At 48.9% G+C, this 17,739-nt stretch overlaps 2 protein-coding genes across 4 annotated transcripts in view; one reads left to right on the forward strand and one right to left on the reverse strand.

The window, feature by feature from the left end:
- The first annotated feature begins 61 nt into the window (after window positions 1-61).
- On the forward strand, window positions 62-1,383 carry MEA1 (male-enhanced antigen 1). Its single transcript, XM_059840765.1, has 3 exons — window positions 62-430; window positions 510-624; window positions 691-1,383. The coding sequence occupies exons 1-3, from the start codon at window positions 77-79 to the stop codon at window positions 852-854; spliced, it is 633 nt and encodes a 210-aa protein (XP_059696748.1). The 5' UTR covers window positions 62-76; the 3' UTR covers window positions 855-1,383.
- PPP2R5D (protein phosphatase 2 regulatory subunit B'delta) overlaps window positions 1,262-17,739 on the reverse strand; it is a 27,553-nt gene continuing 11,075 nt past the window's right edge. For 2 of the 3 annotated variants that reach the window (XM_059840759.1, XM_059840760.1), the window contains exons 7-16: window positions 17,491-17,621; window positions 17,324-17,383; window positions 16,549-16,657; window positions 15,638-15,691; window positions 12,713-12,883; window positions 10,639-10,766; window positions 7,662-7,763; window positions 5,063-5,135; window positions 4,485-4,601; window positions 1,262-4,147 (exon numbers count right to left, since the gene is read on the reverse strand). In XM_059840759.1, the coding sequence (XP_059696742.1) occupies window positions 4,010-4,147; window positions 4,485-4,601; window positions 5,063-5,135; window positions 7,662-7,763; window positions 10,639-10,766; window positions 12,713-12,883; window positions 15,638-15,691; window positions 16,549-16,657; window positions 17,324-17,383; window positions 17,491-17,621 (1,083 nt within the window). In that variant the 3' untranslated portion in view covers window positions 1,262-4,009. Of the gene's footprint in view, window positions 4,148-4,484; window positions 4,602-5,062; window positions 5,136-7,067; window positions 7,242-7,661; window positions 7,764-10,638; window positions 10,767-12,712; window positions 12,884-15,637; window positions 15,692-16,548; window positions 16,658-17,323; window positions 17,384-17,490; window positions 17,622-17,739 lie in introns of those variants that run through there. The other variant, XR_009485665.1, reaches the window with a different exon arrangement.

Raw genomic sequence — 17,739 nt, forward strand, 5'->3', positions numbered from 1 at the left:
CCGCCCGGGCTCGGCCCCGGCGCGCTGCTCCGGCCCCGGCCCAGACCGAGATGGCGACACTCGATGGCGACGCTCGATGGCACCGGCGGCGCGTGCCGGCGGCACCGCCCACCGCGCCCAGGGTTCGTTTCAGGACTACAACACCCAGAGTGCCCCGCGGCGGCGGCGGCGGTTCCGGGCGGCGGCGGCGGCACCTCCTCGGCGCCGCGCCCGGTGTATGGCGGTGGTGCGGAGCATGGGCCCCGAGCGCGTCTGTCCCCGGGAGCCCGGGCCACCGGAGGGCCCTGACGGCGCGGCGGGCTGGAGCGGCGATGAAGAGGAGGAGGAGGAGGAAGAGGAGGAGGGCGGCGGGTACTTGTATCAGCCGCTGAGCCAGGAACCGGAGCAGGGCCTCGGCGACGCGGGCCCCGGCCTGCAGGAGCGGCTGCAGGTACCGCCCAGCGCCTCTCGCCGGGCCGGGGTTGGGGGCACCCGCGGTCCCGACCCCCGCTGCCCGCCTTTCTCCGCAGATGCTGAGGCTGCACCTGCCCGACCCGCCGGTGGACAGCGAGGAGGAGAATGAGGAGGAGGCAGCGGAAGGCGCCGCGGCTCAGAGCAGCCACAGCTCCATCCCCATGGATGCAGGTAACCGCGTCTCCGGCAGGACCCGCCCGGGGCTCCGCCGCGGTCTCACGGCCTCTCTGTTCCCAGAGCATGTGGAGCTGGTGAAGAGGACGATGGCCAGCGTGAAGCTGCCCACCCTGGGCATCCCCGCCTGGGCCAACCAGATCTCGGAAGAGCAGTGGAAGGACGTGGTGCAGCGCACGCTGCAGGCCCGGCAGAGCCTCGGCGGCCCCCGGCCTCAGTGGAATTGAGGGCTGAGCTGTGGCACAGGGGCTGCAAACCCCAGCCCTCCCTCTACCCTGGAAGCACCCACTGCCTCTGAGCCAGGTGCTGACAGGACTTGCCAGTATCAACCTCCCAGTTTGTCCCACTGACATTGTCTGATTTTCCTTCCCACTCCTTTTTCTGGGTTCTGACTGGTGCGTAAGTCAGTGTGATGACCTTGTGTTGTCTTCCTCTGCCTCGGAAGAAGCAGATTGGTTTCCATGCCTGGATGCATATGGGGCGATAGGGCTTGGCTGGCTTTGCCCAGATTCCCTCAGGACAAACACTGGACTTGGCCCCGTGCTGACAGTACCAGAGAAGCCACTCTCCAGGCTAGGGCCCCTCCTCTCAGGATAGGGTCTGTGTGTTGGAATATCACAGGTGGAGCAAGATGTGTCATTCCAAGAGATTGGTTTTATTTAGTTCTGTACATACAGGGACATCTGTACAAAATCCAACACTTTCATACTATGTAATGCTCTACTGAAAATAAAGTACACCATATGTACATATGAACTGTAAGCAGCTTAATACTTGTGTCCAGGGTGTGAATGCAGTAGTTTTGCTTTTTCCCTTGGGAGGAGCAAGCCAGGTGGAGTGGAAGAGGCAGCTCCAGTTCTGTCCATTTGGCTGATGTGGGGAAAGGCATAGGCAGAAATGAGCAGCACTAATGCTAGAAACCAAGAATTGAGCAAGGGGCAGCTGTAGCGTGGCAGATGCAGGTCTGCCCATGAGCAGTACATGTGGTGAGAGGGTGAGCACACTCCCCCCTGTCTCACATGGTCCCCTTCTGAGGTGTCCAGGACACTGGAATGAATAGGCAGCAAACAAAGGATGATGTGAAGGTACTAAGCCTAAGTTCCCTGACCCAAAACAAGACACAAAAAGCTATGGGAACATCAAAGCTGTACAGCACATAATCATGATGTGTTACAATCCTGCCCCTGCACATGGCACAACCCCAGCAGCATTCCTCTGGCCAGGGTCAGGGGCTGCCAGCAGAGACAGATCATCTGCAGGACAGTGCCAGCCCCTGCACACCACAAGATTCCGTTCCCTCTGCAGGCAGAGCAGCCCACAGCGGGGAAAGGCAGCCACTGCCCAGCAGCAAGCAGGCTCAAGTGAGGGCATACCATGCTGTAGCAATCTAAAAATGAGGTCTTGGCTTACAGCACAAAGCTAAGCAGCCAGTTGGAGAGCCTGTGCTGAAACAGGAAGGAGCCTCCTGCCCAGCCTGAGCCTGGCAGCCCTCATTTCCGCTGTGCTGCTCTGGCACCACCTGGTGCACATCCACATGCTGTGCCAGGCGTGAGGTAATTGATTGGCAGCTGATCATGAGCTCAGACTATGTTTAAAATAAGCAATAACCTCCCTGAGGTGTTTCTGAAGTCTCCTGACTTTAGAACTGGCCCGGTGCGTGAGGCGGAGGGGAGGTGGGGCCCTGCGTGACTGGGGGGATCTCACACATGCACCCGCCAGCTCCTCCCAAGAGATGGCGGCATTCCTGATAAGGGCTGAGCCGGGAGAGAGCTACGGGGCAGGGATGCAGGACACACAGGTCAAAACAGCCTCGCTTGGGCTGGAGGAAAGATGTGCTGCACACCAGCAGAAAGATTAGAGGGGGTGATCCTCTGACCTGGAAATGGTTTACTGGTGAGGACAAGCAGATACACCAGAACTTTCTACAACATCCCGTGCTGTTGCAAAGCAGTGTCAGGCTAGCACCAACCCTGCGGGCTCCCTGCACTACTGCAAACCCACTTAAGCTTATGTGTCAAGAAAGCAGGCACAGCAGGTAAGAAGCAAGGACTCCCTCTCTATGACAAACCAGGTGACACCTCGGCCTGGCACTAAATCTGCACCACAAACAACAGGGGTGAAAGCTGGATCACAGTAGCACCCAAGTGCTGCGCAAGCCCCTGGGCTGTCAGCAAGTGTTTCTAAATGCTAAATTAGCACGGGCTCCTGATGCACCAGGTGATAACTAACAAGGGCCTCGGGCCACAGCAGGTGCACACGTAACAGGACAGGTGAACTTTGCTCAGAGCACCCACGGAAGCGATTCAGCAGTAGTGCTTAGCCATTGATAATAATGAGGAGACAACTGAACACTCAAACTCAGCCACACCCAATAAGGTGTAGCCATTGCTTCCACTAGCTTGCAGAAATTACTAGCAGCACAAGCTTCCTAGAAACCCTGGCCCTGAAGAGCTAAGGATGGGATACAGAGACAAAGGGAGAGCTGCAGGAGTATTTTAATTGAGCAGGTAGAGGAAGAAAGTAGAAGTCAGTGGCTGACATCTGCTACAAAGCGGGAAGTTAATTCTGGGCCCACAATTAACCCGAGACATCGGGAAGGAAATGAGTCAGCACGGACCAACACAAACAGCAGAAGGAATTCACTTTCTCACAAGAGAGCTTCTAAGGATGCTCTAAAGGGAGGACTGCAATAGTATGTAGTGCTTGCACCCAGCTTAACTGGGGGTGGCAAAGCACTGAACCCCCACTCCACTGACATGGGAACAAAACAAGGGGCTTGTAGCAAAAGAAAGGTGGAAGTAAACATTTCCTCTGCTGTACATTAAGACCCTTCAGCTGTGGAGCTGCAACCCAAGGCAGGCTGGAAAGGCAGCAGAGCCTTCACAAACTCTGCTTCTGCCCCAGGCTCAGCCTGGCCTCTGACCGTGGCAGGGCTCAGCTGCACAGGCAGCACAGGGGCAGGTGTGGCGGAGATGGGCACTTGGAGTTTGGAGCAGCACACTGAGCCATGCACGGCAGGCTCTGCACAACACAGAGCCTGAGCAAGGCTCTGGCTGCCTGGCAGACTAAAAATCAGGTGGCAGCTCACAGTGAAGTGAGTCCTGCCTGGACTGATAAGAGCAGAGGTCAGGCAGGCTCCCCTAATGCCTGCAGAGCCAAGGTGGGACAGCAGGAGGACGGAGAAAAAGCAGGAGGACAGGACAGTGGTGAGATACAAGTTATAACATAAAACCAGATCTACCCTGGAGGTATGCAGATGGAGTGGAGGACAGGCACAGCTCACCATGTTCATTCCTTACTTATACATGAGAACCGAGTGCATTTCCATGACCCCTGGAGGAAAGGGATGGGGCAGAGCTTCCTGGGCCAGCTCCTGAGCCCGTCAGAGAGCCTCCTGGCTTGAGGTGAGAAACTCTTCTGCTCTCTTGTGGGCCTCCAAGGCTTTTATAGTGTAGACGTCCTGCGGAAGCTCAGACTTCCGGCGCAGCAAAACTTTGTCCTTCTTAATGTCTTTCAGCATCTACAAACAAATCAAAGGAGTCAGGAATCAGAAGCAAACCCCTTCATACCTTCAGCCTCTGACTCCAACTGCTCTAGGTTATGCTGGGTGGCACTGCAGCATGCTTCAGGACAGGCTGAGAGCCAAACACAGACTAAAAGGACACAAGGAAGTCCCACTGGCACTTTTTCCAGAGTGAGAAGGTTAGATAAACTCCACTCTTCAGACTACAGGTTGATCTCTTAATGATGAGGGGTGAGAGTAGTGGCATTTACCTTCAGAAAGAGACAGTTCTGGCTATGCTGATGTCCTGGCTGGACTCGGAGCAACTGTGAAAGGACTCGAGTCACCTACGCACCTGCACAGCCTCCGTCTCCACCGTTTTCTTCAGTAGCTGTATATCCTCTGCAGTCGGGGTCTCCGTTTCCATACAGCACACAGAAGGCAAGGGTAGAGGTGCATAATACATGGGGTACTGCAGACAACACAGACAGCTGGAGAGTCAGCACTCCATCCAACACCACACCTTCTCCCCCAGCATGCTAATACAGCATGGCTCAGTTCTTCCAGCTGCCTTCTCGGGACCCCAGGAAGGCAGCAGTAGGGACACAGGCAGGGAAGGGTATCCTCTCCTCTCCTCCCCTGTGCTATCTGACTCCCAGTTGCATGTGCAGCTGCAGTTCACAATGTGGTCCATAAACACATACATGCTCTCTTATAGGGCAGTACTTAGAGGTCAGTGCTACAGAGGGACAGCCTGATAAAATACTGACAATATTCCCAGGATGCTGTTTTTTGAGAGAGACACACCACTGCTGCAGCAGTGTCCACAGGACTGAGATCAGATGCTAAAACCCGTTCTCATGGGCTGAGGAAGCAGGTCAAGACCTCCAGCACCTTCTTGCCTCATTCATCCTAGGTCCTGCTGTCACTCACCTGGGGGTTCAGTCGAGCCAACTCTTCTATTTTCTGCCACATTTCTTCTCGCTCCTTCATCCTGAACCTTCCCCTGAACAGAGAGAGCGAGAGCAAGTGTGAACTCCTGGGGAAAGTGCAGCTTTCATTCACAGGATGATAAAAGCCAAGAGACAGCAGAAAACTGCAGGCAAGGGGAAGAGCTGCTCTGTCATTCAGAGACCCCTAATTCTACCTAATTCTAAATCTACAGGTGATGTGAGGCAAGAAGAGGGGACACACTATGGCTAGCAGAGGGTAGGCAGGCATGCTCCTCGCTCACCTCAGAGCACAGGGTGGCAACACTGGGCTGCACTGGTACTTTTGGCCTGGCTTTGTGCTGCCAGGATAGAGCAGAGTGTTTGGTTTAATGCCAGAATGTCTGGGGTAACACCATGACACCAGTCTGGATTTCAAACACACATTTTCCTGGTGCTCCCCAGATGCAGAGGGACAAACTACATTTTCCAGCAGAACTGGGGTTCCACTTCCCACTGTTCCTTCGCTCTCTAGCCATAACACACCAGAGAGCTGCCCAAACAGCCCAGGCACAGCTCTTGAACTTGGCAGAGATTTTGGCACACATGTGAAGTGACTGTTCAGCAGGGTCACTTATAAATCATAGGACAGTGAATGTTCACTGCAAACAGAGGTGAGCATCCACCACCCCTTGTTATTCTCTTCTACATTTTAAACATCTGCACTAAAATCTCTGCTTTATTTCTATTAACTACATGACTTTCATCCCAGCTACTTGTCTCTATGTGCACTATGTATCCGTGTTAAGGAAGTTCTTATTCTCTGTAATGACATCACACTCTTTAAAGTCATGTAGGCTTAGAACGAGAATGAAGCTGCCAAGCAGCAGATTATTCCACCAGGAAACACAGGGTCACAAAAACACCTCCAACAAACCAACCCCAAAACACCCCAAATGAATAACCCATTCAGGACAAGGCACTATCTGCCCCAACTTCCTCACTGGTTTTCTAAAGGATTCTGATAATCCAAACAGTTTAAAGGTGTCTGGGGAGACTAGAAAGGTGCAGTCAGCCCATTTGCACTGAACAGCAGAGAGACAGCCTCACCACATGTTCTTGCAGAGTCTGTCCCTCATGACCACCCTGGCTGTGGCTGCAGCAGTGACAGGCCTGAGCTGGCATGTCACTTGTAGGCATGTTACCTAACTAAAAATGTGGCTAAGCCATAATCAGACCTCTCAACATCTGGTGGCAGCCTAACAGTGAACATACAATTCTCTCCTTTTCCCCATTTCCTATTTACTGAGTTTGTTTCCACATGCAATCCTTCCCACACATGCTGTTTTCTAGTTACAGTACAAGGTTTTCTGAAACCTAATTAAGCTTTTTTTTTTTGTTGTTTTTGTCTAGGCACTAGACAAAAACAAAAAAAAAAATCATCCTAACATGAGCAGAAAACTGCAGCACTACCCATCCTTTTACTGGACAGCACTGAGCTGTTTTGTTGAGCTTTTTCAGAACAATTATCCATCAGTCACACACCTGTGCTGGGAACAGTCACCTTCAGCAGGCCAGCAGCTAAACAGGGAGAGAAAACTCCTGATGGAAACACTAGGTAGATCTTGTAGGAAATGTACTGTCACTGTGACTTAAAATATATGTGAAAATATTGGTGGGCTTCATAAATGCCCTAGAATGGGAAAAAAAAAGAAAACTTGCTTGCTCCCATTTTAGATCCTAAAAAACTTTAATTTCTCCATAAGTAGATTATCCATCTGAAGGTCTGATTCATAAATCAACTTATTACTTATTATTGAGTTATTTACTCCTATTTCACAAAACAACAGAATGTACCCCAGAGTTCCACACTCCCAGCAAGGATTAGCTCTGCTCTCGCCACCAGCAGCCCTGGCTCATCTAGGAATGAGGAGCATTGTTTTACTATTTTATTTCACTAAGTCAGAAGAAAATAGATCAAAAAAAAAAAAAATTTCCTTCTTGCTTACTGGACTGACTCAGCTCACCAAGGCAAGCCACAGAAGCACCAAAATCAGCACAAGGCAGCAGAAAAAGTGGAGTTCTTTCCTCTTTACAGCATCATGGCACAGGTACTTGCTGAGCTCAGATTTTATCCCCACCATTCACTCTTTGAAACTGCAGGAAATATTCCATCTTTATCACTGGAAAATTGAAAGCATCCTATGGCATGAAAGATGCATTACGCCCACTGCAGCAAAACTCTTCAGAAAAGCCTTTCTAAAGCAATAGATTCTACTGACATCACTGCAACATTTATGAACTGGTAAATATTTCCAAGGCAGAACAAAGCTCAGCATTCTCTACACGGCAATCTATTTGCTCATGACTCAGCAAACTCTGTCAACCTTTTCTAGGCTACCTGCTTCAGCAGGACTGAAAGGGTTTTTATCAGGGCACACCTCATCCCCACTCATAGTTATGGCTAAGGAATCCTACTTTTTGACAGAATTACTTACCACCTTTCCATTTCCCCTCTGCCTACTGGCATCTACCATCTGTTACTGTACCCCAAGGAGACTTTAGGATGAGCTCAAGTTACTTGGCAAAAACCTCTTACTCACTTCTGCTTCTCTGCCTTGTATTGCTGTGTGCAGTCATCAAAAAGCTTTTGGTTCATCTCCATGAAGAGCTTCAGTGCATTGTAGATCAGCCCATGAATTGTCCTGCAAAGGAATGAGGAAAGGAGAACAAGTCATGGTGGGCAGGTTCTTACACCTGAGCTGGCACCAGCAGCACAGACAGGAGGTAACAGCAGCAGCAACTCATTCCACAGTGATGTGACAGAAGACTCACACAATCCCAGCTCTTACCACAGCAAAACCCCTTCCACAAAGAAAGCAGGAACTGTTCAACAGGGAGAAAGAGATGGAGAAGAAAAAGAAGACCCTGGGATAGGCCTGCTGTGATTAATGAGTGCAAAAATACACATTCACGTGTTCATTTCTTGCAGTTGGAAGTGGGAAATGAAGGATGCTAGGGGCCTGTTCAAGGGACTTTAGTGCCTCCCACTGTTCACACCACGTATACACAATGACTTCTGGGCTGCCAGTATTTGGTCATGAGCTTTTCCAGTGAGCTGCCCAAAACATAGCCAGGAAGAAGCCCTGAAGAGATGGGAAACAGCACACAGAATATCACAGAAGGAAAGTCAGCTCTGTGCCAGTGATTTATGGACAGCTTGCACTGTGTGTGAACTCCCTATGGGACAAAGACTCTCCTAGGGAATGAAAACAAGTGTTGAAGCTGTCTCTGAAATACCTGACCCAGAGGCAAAAGATGAGATTCAGCAGACTAAGCTCTGTGTCTCCACCAGCTCTGCAAATGGAATATGGAAGAGAGATGCAACCCTGCTGGACTAAAGCAGGCTGTCTCACCAAATAGATGAACTAGTGAAGGAAGAGGAGAATCTGAGGTACTCAACCTGCCCTGAGAAGATGTGGCTGTTGCTCAAAGACAAGGAGAAATAAGAGGAAAAGACTTTCAGAACTTCTTTTGCAATACCACTGGGAAGCAGACCAGAAAAGACAGGAACAGCAGAATCATGAATCTTGGCTGCTGCAGGGAACATGGAACTGGTGAAGGGTTTCAGACAAGAACATGAAGTCCTTTTCTGAGCTCTGGACTTGTCCAGCCTCCCTAGAATTAATTTTTAGCAATTCACTAAAGGAAGTGTGTTAAATCAAATTAATTAAACTTGAATTAACTAAGTAAGGAATTAAATGAAGACGTCAGAAGAAAGGAAGTTGATAAGAGAACCATAAAACAGAGTAGCATCTAGGACTCAGACACAGGGGACAATATTTGACATGGACAGCTGCCCAGTTAGTTCTGCTTTCTCTGTTTTTCCTGTACTCAAGGAGTCAGGCACTGTATTAGCCAAGTTCTCTGGTCACAGAGAACATAAGGGTGGGACATTACTTAACAAGCAGCCAGAAGTCAGATGGAAAACTCTAGTGCACACTTCTGAGAGACTGTCAACATTAGTGATAGGCAGATATCAAACTCCATGCAGACTCAATGGCCCCAAGGCTGGCAAATGCAGGTGTCTCAACCGTTGCAGAAGCAAGCCACTCTGGTCTGCTGTGGCCCTTTTCCACGCTGTGGAGAGACGGCTGGGGGCAAAATGAGGACACTGAGAAGTTATATTCACATCCTAACAGAAGCTGTAACAGTATAGGATTTACAGGGTAAAATGCAGCTGTTGCTCCCTGGATGGAATGCTGTTGGCATGCTCCAAGCCTGCTCCAGGATGGTTCCCCACAAACACAACCTGCAGCCACAACCCCTGCTGAGAGGATGGAATGGAGGGTGGAGTGGAGTGGAAACACCTCGGCCAAGTTCCCTTGGAGTCCTGGCAGGGAGGGGACCTCGATGGTGCTTTGCAGCTGATAACTGCACTGGGCCTGTCAGCCACAGGAGATAGGAGGTGTCTTGTGGCTGAGCCAGGAACCATGGTGAAATCACCCTCCTCAGGTGAGCTCAGTTCACCATAACACCATTGTACTAACACACATCCCCTTCCCAAAATCACCTTCCTTGGATGAGCCCAGTTCATTACAACACAATTGTACTAACACACATCCCCCTTCCCAAAATCACCCTCCTTGGATGAGCTCAGTTCATTACAACACAATTGTACTAACACACATCCCCCTTCCCAAAATCCCCCTCCTCAGGTGAACTTGGTTCATTACAACACAATTGTACTAACACACATCCCCTTCCCAAAATCCCCCACCCCAGAGTGTGACCACCCCTCACGTGGCATGGGCTCTGTGCTTTACTGACTACACCTCTGAGCAAAGTGAGAGAATTTTACACCAGTCAGTAACAAAGGCATGTATGACTAAGAGTCACTCGAGCTCCACCTAAACATAAAGAAAAAGTAAACTGAGAATAGGAGTAAGTTAGGGAAGACTCCATTGTAACTACTGGGATCAGTCAACAGGCTGAGCCCATCTTCTTCCCCTCTGGGTAAGAAATGTACTCTGCACACTGGATACTTTTACTGGGAATTAGAGCTTCTCTGAATTGCTTTGAATATGTTTTTGCAGTCAGATACTTTCACTGGCAGTTCCTGAACCTTAACCTGTCACAATTTTATGTTTATAAGGAATGTTATTCCATGAACTGTCAGTGTAAGTTCTTCCCAGGCATTGGCAGTCACCAGCAGCAGGGAACACAATCAAATAAAATGGAAAACCTGCTGAGTGGTTTCTCTTATGCTGCTGGCATAGTTCCCTGAATAAGTCAGTTGAACTGACCCAGCAGGACTGTTCAATGAAGGGTCCCCCTAATAGGACACTGGCAGACTGGTTGGGCACAAGGGTCTTGGTTTTCCTGGGGTGCTGACAGAAAACTCAGAGAGTTCAGGAAATCTTTTTCCATGATACACACTGATACCACCACCAACCCCCTGTCTCAGCAGCTGCTGCCACCAAGCACCATGCATTGTTCCATTGTTGCACTGCAGCAGCATGCCCCAAGACTGTGGGTCAAACAATCCAGCACGTGTCTGAGCATGGGGGAAAGACCTACTTGTTCCAGTGACTCTTGGAGTTCTTGTAGAGGGCTGGAAACATGATTGGGAGGATTTTGGCTGCATTATCACTGATCAGGCTCATGATATATTCATTGTTCCAGTAGTACAGCGCTCGCTCTGCCACCTGCAGCGGGAGAGAAAGGCATCCTTGAAGAGGCTCCTTCCAGTAACTCCTGTGGTGCACAGGGAAGCCACCACCCAGCCAAGGAGCCCACATGCTTCCCCACAGCACAGGGCTGACCTTCATGAACTTCTGTGAGACCATTAATCCTTCCTTTGCCTTAGCCTCTGCCAGACACTTCTCACTTTTCTGGGACAAAACTCATGTTCTTGAACAGACAAGCCTACTGTCAACATACTGATGATTCCAGCACCTTTCACACAACACTTAAGGACAGTAATGTCATCTACTACAGGTCCCAGTTCAGATTAGCTCCAGGTCTTCTTCATTTCCTCAGACTGTCCTCTGTAAAGTTCCATTCCTCCCTGGCTTTCCCACAACAGAGACTCTCAGGGCTTTGAAGCATCCTTCAGTCACCAGTCCCACAATTCAACACCCTGATTTAGTAAAGGTGAAAATATGGAAAATCTTGGGGCAGCCATCCTGCTCTAACAAGACAAACAAGTCAAACAAGTTTCCACACAGTGACAGACAATGCAGGCTTAAAAACCTAGAAAAAGAGACATCCAGACTCAGTTTTGCATTTCAGATAATGCAGAACTTGCTATATCCCCTTAATATTCCACACAGGTAAATGAAATGAAACTCACTTGGTGTCCACTTACCTAGCTTTTGGTTTTCAAGATCTGGTTAAGCTTTTTTTCTGCTAGATTAACACACAATCCACTCAGAGAAAACTCATTCCCAGCAAGGTTCTCAGACTCACCAAGAAGTCAATTCCTAATTTTGCTCTTCAGACAAGCTGTAGACTGTTCAGCCTGACTGTATGGGACACCTTTGGGGTTATTTCTCTAAGGCTCTAAAGTGTTTGCACCTTCTCCAGGTTTCTCAGCATTGTTCTTCAGAGTTTGGCAGCAGATGAGGGCGGCTATCAAGTACAGGATGTCTCTCCTCCAGCCTTTACCCTACTTTATTCAAGCTCCTTAGTTCCTTCTGGTGGCTGCCTCCACACCCAAAGGTCACATTAGTCCTTTGGTTCCCCACCACCACACCAGTAATCCATGTCCAGCTGGTTTCCATCATGCTCCCCTAGACCTCTACACAAAACTGATTTTTTTTTTACATACACGTGTGACCTAGACTGACCTTATTTTTGGCTTGTAAACACATGACTTTGTACCTCTCTATACCCAAACACTAACTGAAGCCAGCCTGGCTCACTGTGCAGTCACTATCACTGGGAGATGGCTGAGTCATTTCTTCTTTAACACTCCACCTAAACCTGGGTCAACCATGTGTTTGACCAGCAAGCTCTCTTCTTCCTAGGCACTCTTCATGGCAGTCTAAAACAGTGAGTGAAGAGCACCTGCTAGGAGCTACTAGCAGGTCCCACCACCCTGTACATTTTAAACCTTAAGACAACCAGCCACAGAGATGATATTAGCCAGCTACTACAACCAGTTTACCTTCAGTGGAAACAAAGAAGAAACAGACTGCAGCACTTTTCCAGTGTACCTCACTCTTTACTACCTGAGCCAGAATAAAACAAAGGACTTTCCCAGCACAGTGTCTTTGGTTGGCCTCTCTCCAATATTGCAGAGTGCTTGGTTTTACTTCAACAGGGTGACCCTGGATGGATCTCCTCTGTCCTTGCTAGCCAGAACAGGAGGTGGCAGAGTACCTGTGCTGCAGCCCCAGGCTGCTGCAGTACACAGTGCTGAACAGCACTGAGCAGCAGGAGAGGCTCCACAGATCCGCTCTGCTTTCTCTTTGGAGCTCACGCTGTGGTTGTGCTGAGGATTCTCACTGCTTCCCACCATGTGTCACCCCAATACTCGCCCTGGCCACACCTCCACGTGCCAAAAACAAGCCCAAAACTGTGGTGTCACCCTCACATGCCAAGTGGATTACAAGTCAATGCTCCATCTCCTCCCTGAGCTGCAACCTACCTGGAAGTGTGGGCTGGAGACACATTTGGCCAACTGCCTGAACAAGGGCTCCATAACTTTCACAAACTCAGATGGTTCAATCACATCCAGGATCTCCTCTAGCTCATTTAAAAACATCACCTCTTTGGGACTGTGAGTTTTTGGCCAGAACTTCAGCAAGCCCACAATCACCTGAGTGGGAAGAGTACAGAGACAGTTAGAGGCTCAAAGTCAACACCAGCTGCAAAATAAATTTTTAAGTGTCTGGTCACAACAGCAAGAGGGGAGGAAGTAACAGAATAGGCTTTCACAGTGTGAGGGTGGGTGACCAGTGAAGAAAGAAGACAAAAGCCCAAACTCTGCAAAGTTACACTCATGGCAGCAGCTCTCCCTAGGCTGCTACGATTTCTTACTACAAGCACAAAGCTTACAATCATTTCTTATCCCCCACCACAGCTTAACACAGAAGGGTGAAACTGGAGTGGGCAGCAGCTGGCAGACAGTGCAAAGTAACCATAGAGGCATAGAAGTTCAACTTATAAAACTGGAAATTCTATAGAAAAGGTCTCTGAAGGGTCATTATTCAAAAGACTACAGAGCTTGAATACTGGGGAGCACTGAATAAATAAAGCAATGGATGGGTTTGGGACAAGGAAAGGAAATACTGCTTCACACAAAAGTAACTGGATTATGGAACTCATTCTTGCAAGACTTTGTAGAGACTCAAAGTTGAAACAGACTCCAGAATGGAACAGACAAGTTTATGGAGTTTCCACCTGATGGTATAATTAAATATGACAATGCACATGCAACTTCTGGCTGAGTAAAACTATTGCTTACAAGAATATGGAAGGACTATACTTCACTAGATTTTATTTATTTATTTTTAATACTGCTTCCTGTCCTGCCCATCTGCTTCTAGACACTATAAAGGCAAGAGCCAAGATGCTGCAGACCTTCACTTGGTTGGAAGAAGAGATGCTTACTCTGTGGACACTAGAGTCACACACAGCTGGCCACAGGAGCTGCCCTTTCAAATCTCTGTACTTCAGCTACCCGAACCTGAAGCTGGCACTTGAGGAGTTCAGAGCAGCAGTGGGACAGTAGTGGGCAATGCAACAACAGGATTAGAGATATCTGAGCATTGTTTCTGCCAACTCAAGGCTTGAGAAACCAGCAGTCCATTATTCTCAATGTTTGTCATTATTCATGTCTGCCATTCAGGCCAGAGTTAGCTTCAATGACTCAGAAGTCATTTCACCTACAACTAAGGTGGTGTGGAGCCTGTGTTTGCTATTACTGAGCACATCTGAGCCTTGCTCACCTGACAGTCTTTCAGACTGCTGCTGAGGCAAGAGCTACCATGTCAAGCCTTGCTGAGCAAGCTTCTGAGAGGCCCATTTGAGGCAAGTGTGGACCCAGGGAGTAATCTGGCCTCTTTCCAGCACTGCTGGTAACATCTCCCTGTGCATTCAGACCCTTGCTGATGCACAAGCCCTGTAATTCTTCCAGACTTTGGTAACACCAGGCATCTTGGGGGTCTATTCAAAACCTTCACAAGCAAGGTGCTTCAACAGAACCCAGCTGTGGCAGTATGGTCTTGGTATGCCTGGCTGAAACACAACACAACATGCACTGAAGGTAGTGAAATTGGGTCATTCCATTGCTTTCCACAAGCACCAAGCAAGACCTGGGTCTGTAATCCAGGGGCCACTAAACAGTTATCCAGAAAAAAGTGATGAGCTACAGAGCTTTACTGTCTGAACAAGCTGCAAAGTAAAGCCTAGGAATATTGACAGATTTCTATTTCTCTCTTCTCCCTCAACCTTTGAGGTGCTTTGGCAGCAGGCTGCAGGACTGGATGTCAGCCACAGGAAGTACTCAGCATGATCAGGAAGCTACTTTAAGTGGTTTGTTTCAGAGCAGGCTTCTGGGAACATAGGAAATGGAGGACCCAGGTTTAAAGGAAAAGCTAGGAGGTCTGCTTCAGCACTGCTGGTGTCAGAGCTGAGGAGCCAGAAAGTTGACAACAGCTGACCAGCTTCTACCCAGCACAGGCAGGCTCACCATGAGCACACACATTTGAGCCAGAGAACAGAACGACCTCAGCCAGCATTACTCATTAAAACACTCACACTTTTGGTGCTCCCTGCTACAGTAACAGAAGTGTGTGTTCTCTGCCCATCTGCTGTTTTGAGCCTGTGAAGCTCAGCTCTGTAGAAGACATTTCCTGGCCTGCAGTGGGTGGAGAAAAGCTTGTCTCCTTCTTGCACCCTCTGCCAAGCTGGCACTTAGCCTGGTTAACACTGCAGGTTTGTGCAGACAGTAACTAGAATATGTGAGGTCATCGCTTACACTGCTCACATTTTAGAACCTGCTGTTTCCCAGCACTATATCCTGAAGGTAAATGTGTCTACAATGTGACTTACCTCTACAAAAGTAGCAAATTGATGCTAAAGCTGGAAGGAGAATACTTTCATGAAGGAACAGTGGCATGCCTAAGTAGATGTTGTGTCCCAGGTTCCTAACCTCATCCTCACAATTCTGCAGCCAACTCCAGCAGTCTGGAGGAACTCTTACTATTTCAGGGCCCCCACAAGCTCTGGTTCCATCAGATGGTCACGTATTTTGTCTCTGCAGTATCCCTCATTAGCCAGAAGCTCTGCCCTGGAAGAACAGCTTGGTATCCTGTTCCTTCTGCTACACCAAGATCTGAAGCATAGAGGAAGATTACAGCCCACCTTCCTGAAGCTTTCAGGAGAGAATGCTAAAGGCTCGCACATGAGCAGTACAGCCCCTTCTACCCCCAGGGAGCCAGGCAAACCCAGTAAACAATACCACTGACTCCCACCCTCTTTACAGCAAGGGTGAAAAAGGCTGCTCTAAGGAAGCTGTGAAGCTTTTTGGGACTTGACTGTCACACAGAAGTGAAGCAAGATTACTCACTGGCTCTGTCAAGCTGCTGTCTTTCTCCAAGAACTGTACAACACAGTATGCCAGCTGTAGAAAAAAAACATGGCAAGATTAGAGCTTCCTCAAGTGTACCCAAGTGCTACCACCTCCTAGGCTGGAAGTAACACCATGCCCATTATTATTGTTGCAGCTCTAAACAAATCCAGTTTACTGAAGGCAAGTGAAGACTTTGAGACCAAGCAGGCAGGGCCTGAGCTCAGGGCATTTGTGCAATTCAAAGGACAAAACTTCAGTCACCCAGAGCAGGCCACAGCCAATACAGTCAGAGGAAAGCACAGCTGTACACAATGGGGAAGAACAAACCTGACTGACATAAAGCCCTGTCCCACAGAAACAGGGCTGAGAGAACAGACATCTCTACTTAGTACTCATATTTTTTCACTTCTTATCCCAAGTTCTCATCTTCTCTATTCTTCTGTTATGTACTCAAATTTGGAAGAAATTAATCTCTAAACTAATCTAGCAGACTAGCAAACCAACTTCTCCACATATCTCAGTGGTGACTAATAGCTGATACACCACATGCACAGGCTGATAACTGCAGCTGGGAAATTTACCTCTCTGGTTTCAGCAGGCCCCCAATATTTCACAAGCTTCCAGCACAGAAAGACAAAGCAAGCCACAGCATTAAGACACTGGGAAATGTCAGGATACTCTGCTACAATCCAGTGGCACAGGCCCAGACAGCACAAGAATGGAACAACCACCACAGTATGGGACTAGTGCAGAGCCCAGAACATCTCACAGCAAGAACTTTGTACAATGTGGCCTGGTGGACAGCTATAAACAATTACCTCATAAACTAATATAAATATATAGAGCTTTTAACAGCTATAAGCTTTTGCAAAATCCCAATCTACCCTTGAACTTGAAGCACTTCTCACCTGTGGATGGTACACACTGAGAGACTTCACCTTGTGCAGTGGTAACAAGACTCTGATGAGGAACATCTTGTGTTCTTCCTTCAGAGGCAAAGCAAACCCATTGATTATGCTGAGAAGAAACAAGAGTCTTGTTAAAATTTTGACCCAGCAGAAATACAGAGCCTCTCACCTCACAAGACACACTAGCTCTCACCAGTCCCTTCTGGAAGCACCCACCAAAAGCATGGTCACTGCAGCCCAGCTTGCACACTGAGCTCAGTGAGAGTGTTCTTGGCAGGCACCACAGGGAAATTGCCTCTGATGGAGCCTGGACTCTGCTCTGTCCCTGCCAGGCTGAGCCCACACACACTTAGGCAGAACCTCTGGGGAAGGCCAGCACCAAAGGAGCTCAGTGCTTGAGCCTTGTGCATTACAGAACAGGAGGATGGCAGCACAACAGGGCCACAAACAGAAGGAAAGCTGAAACCTGGGAGAAGGCTGCCCATTGCTAAGGCTTCTCAGAGCTGTGAGGAGCTCTGCTCTTTCACTGCCTGCTGAGGCAAGACAGCAAGTGTGTGGACTCAATAAAGAACAGGAGACAGATCTGGGGAGGAGAAAGCTACCACGGCATTTATCAGCACACTGGGGAGTACTTTATGCTCTGTCAGACAGATTCTCTGGAAGAGGTGCCTCCTGCAAGGACTGCTGAAGGAAGGCACTGCCTCTTCACATAGCACACTGGGCTGGGAGGCCACTCTCAGTATGGGCCCTCTGGGACTCCCAAAAGCGGCCTTACCTTCCCAGGATCTCCAGTAGCTCTGCAATCCCATTGTGGTGTTCTGTTTCATAGATGAACCTAAAGAGAAGGATGAGAAGTCATTGCCAAATGCTGGACACAGTTTGATAAGAGGAAGGAAAAATGCTGGAGACAGGGAGTCTAAATGGTACTAAGAAAGACCTCACCTGTAAAATATATTATTGATCTGCCTCCTCACATATGCTCTTAGACCCAGGAACTTCCCATAGATCCTGTGCAGAATAGTTTTTAGGAAGTCTCGTTCTCTGGGATCTTCACTGTCAAAGAGATCCAGCAGCTGTGGGGAGAGAAATTCAGTCAGTGCCTGCACACTGCCTGTCAGGGCAAAGCTACCAGCAACACTGGGCACTGCTCCTGTTTGGCAAAAACAGCTCTTTCAGCTGAGTGATGCCTTC

Source organism: Haemorhous mexicanus, chromosome 3 (assembly GCF_027477595.1).
Source record: "Haemorhous mexicanus isolate bHaeMex1 chromosome 3, bHaeMex1.pri, whole genome shotgun sequence".
NCBI classification, from domain to species: Eukaryota; Metazoa; Chordata; class Aves; order Passeriformes; family Fringillidae; genus Haemorhous; species Haemorhous mexicanus.

Excerpts from the sequence above, each read along its gene's own strand:
- MEA1 (XM_059840765.1), top strand. The coding sequence starts at position 77 with ATGGCACCGGCGGCGCGTGCCGGCGGCACCGCCCACCGCGCCCAGGGT. Across the intron at positions 431-509 it reads GCCTGCAGGAGCGGCTGCAG|ATGCTGAGGCTGCACCTGCC; the intron begins GTACCGCCCAGC and ends CTTTCTCCGCAG. Across the intron at positions 625-690 it reads CTCCATCCCCATGGATGCAG|AGCATGTGGAGCTGGTGAAG; the intron begins GTAACCGCGTCT and ends CTCTGTTCCCAG.